At 42.8% G+C, this 13,593-nt stretch overlaps 1 protein-coding gene across 1 annotated transcript in view; it reads right to left on the reverse strand.

Moving 5' to 3' along the window:
* Positions 1–13,593, reverse strand: part of APOO (apolipoprotein O) — a 123,129-nt gene that overhangs the window by 52,988 nt on the left and 56,548 nt on the right. Inside the window, exon 3 of the mRNA XM_082245928.1 lies at positions 11,305–11,424. Within this exon, the coding sequence (XP_082102054.1) occupies positions 11,305–11,424 (120 nt within the window). The remainder of the gene's footprint in view (positions 1–11,304; positions 11,425–13,593) is intronic.

A 13,593-nucleotide genomic window follows, 5' to 3' on the forward strand; every position in this document is an offset into this window, starting at 1 on the left:
CTTTGTGCTGACGGGCATACATTTTTGGAACGTGCTTACATGATATGACTCCGCCTTCATACCAATCGTCTCCTTTACTAAGACATTCTAGACAGCACTGAGAGCAATCCAGCTACTTGTTTTTACCTTGGCAGGCATACACTTCAAAGTGTTATACGGCAGACCCTGTAAGTGTTATATCATTTCAATTTTTTGTTCAAATACATAACATGAATGTTTCTAGTGATTTTTGATGCTGTGTATTTCATTCACTGTCTATATATTTTGTTAAAATTGTATCTTTTGTTTGATACACACTGAACGATTGATTACTTTGTGATTAATCACTTACAGACCGCTATTTAAAAGTTTTCCCCTGAAGAAGGAACTCTGAAACGCGTCGGGCACTCTTCTTCAAATACAGCGGTATTTCTTTGCCACATAACCATATGATCTGTTATCAGCTTGCCATATGTTTTTATCCTTTTTTGTATATGTAATTTCAATAAATTTAATATTTTGAATAAAGTTTTTTTTCAAGTTATTATTATACGTGCCTATAAAGTCCCACCCCAAGGGGAATTCATCCTTTAGATACACACACACAGTATCTCACAAAAGTGAGTACACCCCTCACATTTTTGTAAATATTTTATTATATCTTTTTATGTGACAACACTGAAGAAATGACATTTTGCTACAATGTAAAGTAGTGAGTGTACAGCTTGAATAACAGTGAAAATTTGCTGTCCCCTCAAAATAACTCAACACACAGCCATTAATGTCCAAACCGCTGGCAAGAGAAGTGAGTACACCCTTAAGTCAAAATGTCCAAATTGGGCCCAAAGTGTCAATATTTTGTATGACCACCATTATTTTCCAGCACTACCTTAACCCTCTTGGGCATGGAGTTCACCAGAGCTTCACAGGTTGCCACTGGAGTCCTCTTCCACTCCTTCATGACAACATCATGAAGCTAGTGGATGTTAGACACCTTGCGCTCCTCCACCTTCTATTTGAGGATGCCCCACAGATGCTCAATATGGTTTAGGTCGGGAGACATGCTTGGCCAGTCCATCACCTTTACCCTCAGCTTCTTTAGCAAGGCAGTGGTCATCTTGGAGGTGTGTTTGGGGTCGTTATTATGTTGGAATACTGCCCTGTGTCACAGTCCCCGAAGGGAGGGGGTCATGCTCTGCTTCAGTATGTCACAGTACATGCTGGCATTCATGGTTCGCTCAATGAACTGTAGCTCCCCAGTGCCGACAGCACTCCTGCAGCCTCAGACCATGACACTCCCACCACCATGCTTGACCGCAGGCAAGACACACTTGTCTTTGTACTCACCTGGTTGCTGCCACACACGCTTGAGACCATCTGAACTAAATAAGTTTATCTTAGTCTCATCAGACCACAGGACATGGTTCCAGTAATCCATTTCCTTAGTTTGTTTGTCTTCAGCAAACTGTTTGCGGGCTTTCTCATGTATCAACTTTAGAAGAGGCTTCCTTCTGGGATGACAGCCATGCAGACCAATTTGATCCAGGGTGTGGCATATGGTCTGAGCACTGACAGGCTGACCCCCCACCTCTTCAACTTCTGCAGCAATGCTAGCAGCACTCATACATCTATTTTCCAAAGACAACCTCTAGATATGACGCTGAGCACATGGATTCAACTTCTTTGATCGTCCATGACGAGGCCAGTTCTGAGTGGAACCTGTCCTGGTAAACCGCTGTATGATCTTGGCAACCATGCTGCAGCTCAGTTTCAGGGTCTTGGCAATCTTCTTATAGTCTAGGCTATCTTTATGTAGAGCAACAATTCTTTTTTTTTATATTCTCAGAGTTCTTTGCCATGAGGTGCCATGTTGAACTTCCAGAGAACAGTATGAAAAAGTGAGAGTGATAACACCAAATTTAACACACCTGCTCCCCCATTCACACCTGAGTAAATATAAACTGCTAAATACCTTTTCTCATCAACAGTATAAAGCAGTCTTGTGACTTCTATAAGTGTCTGGATGAGCACTGGTTAAAGCTTGTAGGATAATTTTTCATTCTCCTCCTATGAGCCTGCATGACCCCTGATTTTCTGTCTGGACAGTGCTGATTGGCCCTGTGTTGATCACATGCACCCACCCAAAAAAAATAAACTCTCTAGCATTACACACCAAGCTAAGCATGTGCAGAGTGCCTCCTACGGGTCAGCAGATGGATTAGGAACAGTAAAAGAAGGGCATCAAATAGCCTTTTTACAGAATGTGTATAACAAGCATGATTTACTGCATATACACACTGGTTTTACGGTTGTGGGTTTATTAACACTTTAAAGAAAATGCAACCAGATCTGTAATGGTTGCTGTGTACTTTACAACTTCCAGATTTCCTGACATACAGATGCTCCATGTGCATTTTCCAGAAGCTCTGTCCTTTGTGAGCAGGCTCTTTGGAGTCAAGGCAACATCAGTGTTTTGCTGGGAAAGAAATCAATGTATATATGTGGAGAGGGACACAGGGGCGGGGTACTGTCAGAATCCTGTAGTCCAGCAAAAAGGAATGACAATGTTATAGGTAATTTCTGTACAGCAAAGGAACTGTGTTACCAGTCCAAACAGAATGTTAGTCACACACAGAATTTCTGGTAGATCAACAGGTCATTTTGTGTATTTTTGTTTTTGAGGGGATACAGCATGAAAAAAGGTGTATTGGAGAGATATACTGAATATGTTTTTGTTTTAATATGCTACAAGATACACTTTAAATGCTCATGCAGGCTTGTTGAGACACATAGCCCGCAGAAGCACTGCATTGTAGGTACCTATGTATGCAAAGTTTACTTTCACTGAACACACTGACCTCAGCACCCAGAAATACTGTCACCAATGGAACCAGCAAGCCACAGGTAAGTTTACTCAGTTTCACACCCTTACCCTGCCTTCATAATGCCCGTCTAAATGATTAAATCATAAAAACTGAATTTTTGTAAAATCTTACCTGTAAAATTCCTTTCTCTGAGTCCTCCGACAGTCGACGCCATCTTCATATTCGTCACAATGGGGTATTAGACTTTTCTCTGAAGGAGTAGCTAGGCAACAGAATATGTTAACATTAAAGCTTTTAACATATCCCACCCCCAGGGGGTGGTCCCCTCAGTCAATACCCTCCTACTCCCTGCATCCATATCTCAGTTTCAGTGGAATAGCAGTAGAGTATACAACCAAACCCCAAAAGAGGGGCGGGGGCGGCGACTGTCGGAGGACTCAGAGAAAGGAATTTTACAGGTAAGATTTTACAAAAATTCAGTTTTCTCTTACGTCCTCCGACAGTCGTCGCCATCTTCATATTCGTCACAATGTGGACGTCCCAAAGCAGTGCAAACATGAGGGGTGGGAAACGCAGCCGCGCCGTAAGGCAACGCAGTCTCCACATCAAAGAAAGGAACCTTACCAAAGGAAGGAAACCAGCTGGGCAACATGAAAAAAACTTGCTCAACAGGAGCAACAACCCAGGAAAAGCAAATAACCCAGGGACAAAAAACATATCCCAAAACGCCAGGGGTCCAAAACAAGGGACCCTAAGGAACTGCTGCACTAAGAACCTTGCGGCCAAAGGAAGCATCCGCCGATGCCTTAACATCCACTCTGTAGAATTTTGTGAAAGTGTGTACGGTCGACCAGGTCGCCGCCTTACACACCTGGGCCACAGAAGCCCCATGACGACAGGCCCAAGACGTACTCAGAGATCTAGTAGAGTGCGCCTTCACAGGCATAGGGGGAACTTTTCCCTGCAAAGCATATGCCTGTTCAATGGTCTGTCTGATCCATTTGGCGATGGTAGAAGCCGACGCCGCCAAGCCCTTCCGAGGACCTTCCGGAAGAACAAACAAAGAATCCGTCTTGCGAAAAGACTCAGTCGATTTAAGGTAAACCCTTATCGCCCGAACAACATCCAAAGAGTGCAACCTCACCTCCTTCAGATGTTTAGGCTTCGCGCAAGGCGAAGGCAAGACAATATCCTCATTGAGATGAAATTCCGAAATTCGCTTCGGAAGAAAAGAAGGATTAGGTCGCAAGACCACCTTATCCAAGTGAATGACCAGATACGGAGACTTGCAGGACAAAGCCGCCAGCTCCGACACTCTGCGAGCCGAAGTGATCGCCACCAAAAAGGCGACCTTTTTGGACAACATAGACAACGAGATCTCCCTGATCTGTTCAAAAGGAGCACGTTGTAACACAGATAGAACTAGATTCAAGTCCCAAGGAGGCAGAGGTTCCCTCCTAGGAGGGACCAGATGCCGCACCCCTTGAACAAAGGTGCCAACCAAGGAGTTAGAAGCCACAGGACGTTGAAAAAGAACGGCCAGCGCAGACACCTGACCCTTGATCATAGCCAGCGCCAAACGCTGGTCGACACCCGCTTGAAGGAAGGACAACACTCGAGAAACCGAGTACGTGCGAGGTGAAAACCCCCTGGACTCACACCAGGCAAAATAAGCCTTCCAAGTACGGTAATAGACCTTCCCTGAGGAAGGCTTCCTGACAAGCTAGACATTGAAACTGAGATATGGATGCAGGAAGTAGGAGGGTATTGACTGAGGGGACCACCCCCTGGGGGTGGGATATGTTAAAAGCTTTAATGTTAACATATTCTGTTGCCTAGCTACTCCTTCGGAGCAAAGTCTAATACCCCATTGTGACGAATATGAAGATGGCGGCGACTGTCGGAGGACGTAAGAGAAAAAGAGTTTAGAACCACTTCTGAAAATATGTTTCATGTTTTTAACTATGAATCTTTACTAGTTAAAGAAGAACTAAACCCTCCTATCATTTACAGCCAAGGAAGCTGCCATATTTGCCTCTGTTTGATCTATGGCTGCTATGGTGCCCTACATGTGATCAGTTGTGACACCAGCCAGGGTGTGGCTTGACAGTTTGCTTGAAAACCCAAGCAGCTGGGGCCATGATCATTCACAGCATGCCTTGAATTTAACTGTTTTAAGCAACTGTTAAATCAATGGGTTTAGTTCCAATTTAACATACGTGTAAATATTACTGTGAGGATACATGTGACAATTTGTCATCAGACTAGGCTATTTAGGACCTGGTCTGTCGATAATCTTTCAGAATATAGCTCGACCAAACTTCAAGCAGAGGACCAACGGGTACCCCAATAGATAATAATTTTGGAATGGCACTTTGTCATCCTACTGTTGAAGCACTGAGCAGTGTATTCAGTCATGGCATAGTTGCTTCTAATGTCTCCCATGCAATCCAGGAGTGCCTTCCAAGCATGTCAAGATCTGCTAGATTTAGCCATGATCCAAAGCCAAATTCATAAAACAACTGGGATGATTGATTGTGGTATTATCGTCCATGGGTTTGAATTGGATAATAATTATTATAAACAGGATTATACCTATTTTTTTCTATGGTCACTATTTTTGCTTTAATTCAAAGCAAAAACAAATTTTTTTTTTTTTTACAAAAAAGTGAAAAAAAAAAACAAAAGTTATTCAGTGTTATTCATTAAACACTAGAACTCTGCGGCTGAGGCGACACAAATATTGGTTTAGGCAAGAAAAAAAAGACAGACAGAACTAGTCTGAAAAGTGTGAAGGCTATGTAACCATGGCAAAAGGTGCTTACCATGCGATGGATTTAATCCTTTCTAAAATACAATCTCCCGTCCCTATACAAATTCACAGCTAAGTCATAACATGTTTTACCTTGCCAAACAATTTCTCCTGATGAGAAGCAATACATCAACTGACTGGACTGTGTCGTTTTTCCAAATACCTTACTAAGTACTTTATCACAGAAAATATGTGACGGCTGTAATGTGGAAAAAGGATTACATAAAGGAACTTGCAAACATGAAGGTGGTTTTCTGCAGCTATTCTACACAGTAAACACTAAACAATCTAGGGGACTTCTATTCTGTGTGATGGATGTTGCACATTCCATCACACACTTTCAGACGAGGAAATATCATACCTCGTCTCCATGGTGTAAGGGGCAGCCAGCATGAGAGAAATGAGCAGGGCTGATAACACTGCCTGGGATTTCAATGCAGCTGAGGCAGTCTTGTCAGCCCACTACAGGAAGTTAGAAGTTTACTGAATTTCTTGCAATTTAAATCAGTTTATTTCCCTCACAGCATTTTGCAGAAAGACAAAACAGGGAAAAGTGCATATATTTTTTACAAGACAAACTTCAATGAGGAGATACACAACAAAGAGAGAGAGAGAGAGTGCAAGGACCTTGTGCAATACAAACAACTTTTAAAAGGTTGAAAGGAGTACAGCCACAGCTCAGTTGGCTGTACTTCTCCTGTGGGTCACAGGAGTGCAGTTTGTTCTGTACTGCTGTGACCCGTTTTCAGCAGACAGCTGAAACTGGCTGTCAGCTGACACCACAGAGCCGGTCCAGGCTTGGGAAAGATCGTGACAATGAAGTTGGTATTCGCCCAAATGCCTGGACCGACACCCGGCTCAGCCTCTCAGCGATCCGCTGAGAGCCTGAGCAGAAAGCGATCACTGACAGTCACCAGCTCTCTGCTCAGGTAGTCCTGAGAACCGAGCGATCGGCGGTGTTTGATCGCTCTGTTCTCAGTGTTAGAGACGGCGGGGGACTGATGCTGCATCGACCTAGGTAAGTATGATTTAGAAAAAAAAAAAAATCGGGTTATGTGACCGCTGTGATTGGCTGTCACAGCAGTCATATGATCCAAAAGCTCCTGATCGCTATTATCCATCAGTAGCTTTTTGGTACCCGCCAGCTACCACGCAGGGAGTGCTCTCTCAGCACGGCAAGTTGATTAGGTCCACCCACCAAGCGACAACATATATGCATGCGGCCGGCAACAAGGGGTTAATTTACCTCCAGAGCCTAGATGGGATAAGTAACATTTCTCTTTCTGTTTTTTCATGACTTTAGTGTGGGAAGAGTTACTTAAAGTGGTTATAAACCTCAGAGATGAAATACAAACAAATCATATCCCTCTATAATGTGTGCTAAGGGGGATATTTGCTGAAACTGGAGCTCTCAGAATCTGGTGCAGCTGTGCATGGTAGCCAATCAGCTTCTAACTTCTGCTTATTTATTTAAACCTTGAAAATGAAACCTGGATGCTTATTGGTTTCTATGGACAGCTGCACCAGATTTTGCACGCTTCAGTTTTAGTAAATGACCCCTTAAGTGCCATTTTTTTGTTTTCTCACTCCTCTGCTATCTGCATGAGTCACTTATGACAAGTTTTCCTGACACCAAAAGAAAAAAGGTGACAAGAGAGGGAGCTCCAGGACACACTTAAGAATAAATGTGTAGCGCCAAAATGAACAACAATGTTCAATTGTGAATACATGAGTATAAATGGACAACACATTGAAATAAAATCCAAAAAAGTGAAAAACAAAATGTATATACACTGCTCAAAAGAATTAAAGGAACAGTTTTTTTTCAGAGTATAACATCAAGTCAATTAAACTCCTGAGGCCCCTTTCACACAAGCGGACCATTCAGATCCGCCTGTCCATTTTTCAGGCGGATCTGAACGGATGCCCCATGCATCTCTATGGGGCATCGGATGTCAGCGGAGACATGTCCGCTGACATCAGATCCAGACGGATGGAAACCCTATTCTCCATCCGTCTAGCAGATCGGATCGGATGAGAATGGACAGACGGTCCGTTCTCATCCGACTCCCCCATAGAGTAGAATGGGGACCTGACAGAACTGCCATCTGCCTGCTCAGCGATGGATCGGCGGGTTGATCCCCCACTGAGAAAAAGGAGTCCGCCGACGGACTACCGTGTGTGAAAGGGGCCTAAGGCAGAGGGGGTTGTTAATCAATTTCAGCTGCTTTGGTGTTATTGAAATTAACAGGTGCACAAGATGGACAACAATCAGACGACCTCCAAAGCAGGAATGGTTTTACAGGTGAGGCCACTGACATTTCTTTTCCCTACTCATCTTTTCTGACAGTTTTACACTAGTTTTGCATTTGGCTAGGTTGAATTTCACTACTGGTAGCATGAGGCGACCTGGACACTATAGAGATTTCACAGGCAGTCCAACTCCTCCAGGATGGCATATCAATATGTGCAATTGCCAGAAAGTTTGCTGTGTTTCCCAGCACAGTCTCAAGAGGATGGAGGAGATTCTAGGAGACAGACAGTTACTCTAGGAGAGTTGGACAGGGCTATAGAAGGTCCTTAACCCATCAGCAGGACCAGTATCTGCTCCTTTGTGCAAGGAGGAAAAAGATGAGCACAGCCAGAGCCTTACAAAATTACCTCTAGCAGGCCACTGGTGTGAATGTCTCTGACCAAACAATCAGAAACAGACTTTATAAGAGTGGCCTGAGGGCACAACATCCTTTAGTGGGCCCTGTGCTCACTGTCCGGCACTGTGGAGCTCAATTGGCATTTGCCATTGAACACCAGAATTGGTGGACCCGCCACTGGCTTGCTGTGCTTTTCACAGATGAGAGCAGGTTCACCATGAGCACATGTGGCAGACGTGAAAGGGTCTGGAGAAGCCATGGAGAATGTTATGCTGACTGTAACATCATTTAGCATGACTGGTTTGGTTTTGGGTCAGTGATGGTCTGGGGAGGCATATCCATGAAGGGACACACAGACCTCTACAGGCTAGACAATGGCACCCTGACTGCCAATAGATATCGGGATGAAATCCTTGGACCCATTGTCAGACCCTACGCTGGTGCAGTGGGTCCTGGGTTTCTCCTGGTGCAAGACAATGCCCGGCCTCCTCATCTGGCGAGAGTATGCAGCCAGCTCCTGGAGCATGAAGGGATAGATACCATTTATGGCCCCTACGCTTGCCTAACCGAAATCCAATAGAACACCTCTGGGACATTATGTTTCGGTCCATCTGATGCCACCAGGTTTCACCTCAGTCTGTTCAGGAGCTTAGTGATGCCTTGGTCCACATCTGGGAGGAAATACCCAAGGACACCATCCGTCCTCTAATTAAGAGAATTCCCAGACGTTGTCAGACATGCATACAAGCACTTGGGGGCCATGCAAACTGTTTTGAGTACTATTTTGAGTTTCTGCAAAAAAATTTAGCAAAATGTACTAGCCTGCTGCATCATTTTTTTTCACTTTGATTTTTGGGGGGTGCCTTGAAATTTAGCTCTCTGTAGTTTGATCATTTTTATTTCCATCAAACATTGTGCCGTTCTTTTGTTCCTAACACATTACCCAGTCCCAGTATACCCAGTATAGATACCCAGCATGACATTTTGCCAAATTGAGATCTGATGTGTTTTCAAAGTGTTCCTTTCATTTTTTTTTTTGAGCAGTGTATATAGAAGTCCAATCTTGAATGAAAATCAACAATAAAAAAACAATATAGTGAAAAACTTAGATTTAAATGCACAAATCCATGATAGGATCAGCTATATAAACCTATTGGTGAAAGCACGAAGTTCAGTGCAAATATGTGCACAAAAAATTGGTGGGGACTTGAAAAGTGAAGAAGTGATCCAATACAGTGCTCCAGAATCATTCACCACACTGGTGTGAAATGGACACTCACTGGAAAAGCTGGCTGCCATTACAGCAGCAAACACGCACTCAGTGTAGATCCACCATCTCTTGTGGGGAAGGCTGTTCAGCAACTCGCACCATCCAGATGTAGCTGTGGTAAATAAAGCTCTTCATAGTGTAGTATTTATTGGATTTGTATGTTAAAAGCCAAAATAAAATCCAAAATTCAATAAATACTACACTATAGAGACTTCATCTGGCTCCCGGTGAGCATAATTTACCACAGCTACATCTGGATGGTGCAAGTTCCTAAACAGCCTTCCCCACAAAAGATGGTGGTGCGTAGATTTAGTGGGAATTTTACACTTGAGCACCTTTGAGTCTTAAAACATCTGTGTGCACGAAGCCTTATAGTAACCATTGATTATTATGTATCTCTTCACAAGAGTCTCCTCTCTGAGGTAAATACATTTAACCACGTGACCTCTAGAAGGTTTTACCCCCTTCACATGACCAGGGCATTTTTTGCTATGCAGCACTGCGCTACTTTAACTGGAAATTGTCCGGTCATGCAACACTACACAAATTACATTTTTATCACACAAATAGAGCTTTCTTTTGGTGCCATTTGAACAGCACTGGGTTTTTTTTTTAAATTACGTATAAACGAAAAAAAGGAGAATGTTAAAAAACATAAAAGCTTCTACTTTCTGTTATAAAACATATCCCCCCCCCCCCAAAAAAAAATTGAATTTCTTCATAAATTGAGGCTAAAATATATTCTGCGATATGTCTTTGGTAAAAATAAATAAATAAATAAAATAATTATATATTATATATACACACACTATGGTGTATTTATACTGGAATTTATGCATCTATAGACGCTATACTGTAATGGTGGTAATTAGTAACTTATACTGTAGTGGGACTGTGATAGCGCAGCGAGCAATCTGGTGCTAACAGACACTATCTGGGAGGGTCACTAACAGACACTGACATCGCTAGTGAAACTAATACCGTGATCAGTGATAATACTGTAAACTGACACAGTACTAATGACACTAGCTGGGAAGGTTTTACCATCTAGGGGTAATTAAGGGGTTAACTGTGTGCCCAACAATGTGTAATGTGTGCTGCTTTTACTTTACTATCTGGCTGTATTTTCACCCTGCTTTTCAGGGACAAAAAAAGAGCCAGGTTACTGTCCCTATGCACACAGAGTTCTGTGTGTTTGTAAACACAAAACGGTGTGTGTGTAATTGGACACAGCAGATCAGCTGATTTCAGTCAAAATCATTGGCTGAAATCTGCTGCCAAATTCCTGCTGCGTCTAATCACAGCACGGGTCTACTGTGAGCGGTCAGCAGGTGGTTAAATGACAATCTTTCCTCATAGCTGAAGACCTCCAATCCCCTCATTAAATAAGTTTCCCTTCACTGAATTCTTACTATTTCTAAGACATCCTTTCTATTGATTGGTGACCAAACTGAACTGCATACTCAAGATAAGGCAGAACCAGTGTTAACTGCTCTCTGGGAGCGTAACCCCGTTTTCTTTACATGCTGGGATTTAAATACTTCATCTGCCTGCTCAGCGGGGATCAGCGGAGCGATCCTCGCAGAGCAAGCGGAGTCTGTCAAAACGAATCCGCCCTGTGTGAAAGAGGCCTAAAAATATCCTTTTATGTAAACAAAGTATTTGTTATGAAATAGTACTCCACGAGGCTGTTAATATTTGACAACACAACTGCTGTTTGGGTATTTGCAGACCTTGACTTCTAATAGAAGAAAACATTTAAAATACCTGACACCAGCTAGTATACGGTGCTGTAAACTGTCTGAGACATGAAATTCCTTCTTCCAGTTCAGTCTGCTTCTCTTCAACAAATCTAGCTTCTTGCACTGGGCTGGAATACAGAGAAAGCTGCAAATTTTTAAGACAAAAGATAAATACCAATGACACCTTGCAAAAAGTACAGTAGCACAAAGGAAAAAAAATATATATTGGAGACGTTCAAGAGAAAGCATTTAAAAGATGGTTTAAATCTACTAGCATCTTCCACAAGATAACACATTGGGGTTGATTTACTAAAGGCAAATAGGCTGTTCACTTTGCAAGGAAATTTGCCCCAGAGCTTAGCGAACATGGTGAAGTTTCACTTTGCAAAGAATACCCAACCACGTGCAAGGAGAAAGCATTTTGCAAAGATATGCATGCAATTTGAACAGGCATTCGGTGCGATTCCTATCCAAATCACACGCTCCTGTGTGAACCCAGGCTGAAATCACTATGACAAGCCTTGGTTCACACAGGAGCGGTTTGGGAAACCACATTTAACTCAGGCAGGAGTCACCCTGTATTCCTGTTCAAATTGCATGCGATTATTTGACGTGCGATTTGAGCCCATTCATATATTATTGCGGTTTCCGGTTTTACAGCATTTTCACGAGTATCGGTACTGATACAGATATCGGTGCAACCCTAGCTTGCACATGATTGGATGATGGAAATTAGCACAACGAAGCCCATTTACTAAGCTCTGGGGGCAAATTCCTTTGCAACACATGAATTTGTTTGTTTTGATCCGCCAGCGGGCTGATCGAAAAAAAAAAAAAAAAAACCTGAACCAATAACCTTTTTCACACAAGCAAGATGAAGGGAGTAATCCTCTCTGCTGTATCATTGTTTTCTGACAGCAGGGATCCCTCCACTGTCAGAAAACACTGATCAGCACTACAGCCGACTGGCAGCAGTGCTAATCGAAGACACATCTTCCATAAAGCCTGTTCTAGACAAGTCAATCATTAGATTGACTGTTCTGGAATGGGAACTGCCATAGATGGATTGAAATTCAGTCGTTCCTTGCTGAATTTCGATCCATCTATGGCTAGCTTTATTTACATGTGTGTGCACAGTCTCCAATGTGGAATTTCTTTTAGCTGTCTAGTAATTCAGAGATGTGGAAGGGATGTTAAAAACAACTGGATTCTGTAGATCTGGCCATACGCACTTGTTCCCTTTTCACAGCAGAGCTGACATCAAGGCCTTATTATTGCATTTTCAGTGAAGGTTTCTTAGGGCTATCATTGAACGCTTACATCACCAATGTTTGCTTTTACCATTGAACTCCTTTCTTTCTTCAGCAAAATAAGTCGTGAGCCCAGGCTTCCTAATATCAAGCCCTAGTTGGATACAGCAGGGAAAAGTTAGGACTTCTGCAAAGTTGTTATCATTACTGACTGTGTCCTTGTAGGGGAGATCACTCCTAACTTCCTGTCAGAACAGGAAGTAAAGGGACAGCTCTCAAATTTCAAACAGATGAAAACAAAAATACATTTTGGTATCCTAATGACAACCATCCTACCCATTCTTGTTCTGGTGTCTCAAGTGAGTAAAAAAATATCCCTAAGGGGGTCATAAGACAACCTTAATAAACAACCTAAATTTAAAACTCTACCCAAAAAAGAAACTTGGCTGATGGGTTTGAAGCCAAGCTCCAGGAATTATCTATACAGTGAAACCTTGGATTGCGAGCATAATTCGTTCCGGAAACATGCTTGTAATCCAAAGCACTCTTATATCAAAGCAAATTTCCCCATAAGAAATAATGGAAACTCAGATGATTCGTTCCGCAACCATTTATTCATAAGTTCTTCAGTTTATAGTCTATATACAAAGATTATAGCAATGTGATAGGTTATATAACCATAAAATGTCCATCCACAAATAGCCGCTTCCACAAGGGGATTAGAAGCAAAATCCAGCAGGAGCTACAGAGTATCAAAGAGAAGAGAGGCGCCTCTAAGTGTAGCAATATGGTTCCATTTAATGAAGGTACAACATTTAGCAACTCACATGGTTGATGAATAAAACAGGCACATCCAAGTATGCAGGCATCCGGGGTTAAAGCTTTCCACATAGACTATCTTCTGCACCGCCGGCTCCCAGTCTGTAATCCTGACCGGGCAGACCACCCTGCAGTAAACGATCTGAAAACGAGGGGCAGCATGGAAGGGATGACGTAGATGGTGGTGCGGAGAATGGTCTATGTGGACAGCTTTAGCCTGAATGCCTGCATCCTTAGATATGCCT

The sequence above is a fragment of the Pelophylax lessonae genome, assembly GCF_965119305.1.
Source record: "Pelophylax lessonae genome assembly, chromosome: 2".
NCBI classification, from domain to species: Eukaryota; Metazoa; Chordata; class Amphibia; order Anura; family Ranidae; genus Pelophylax; species Pelophylax lessonae.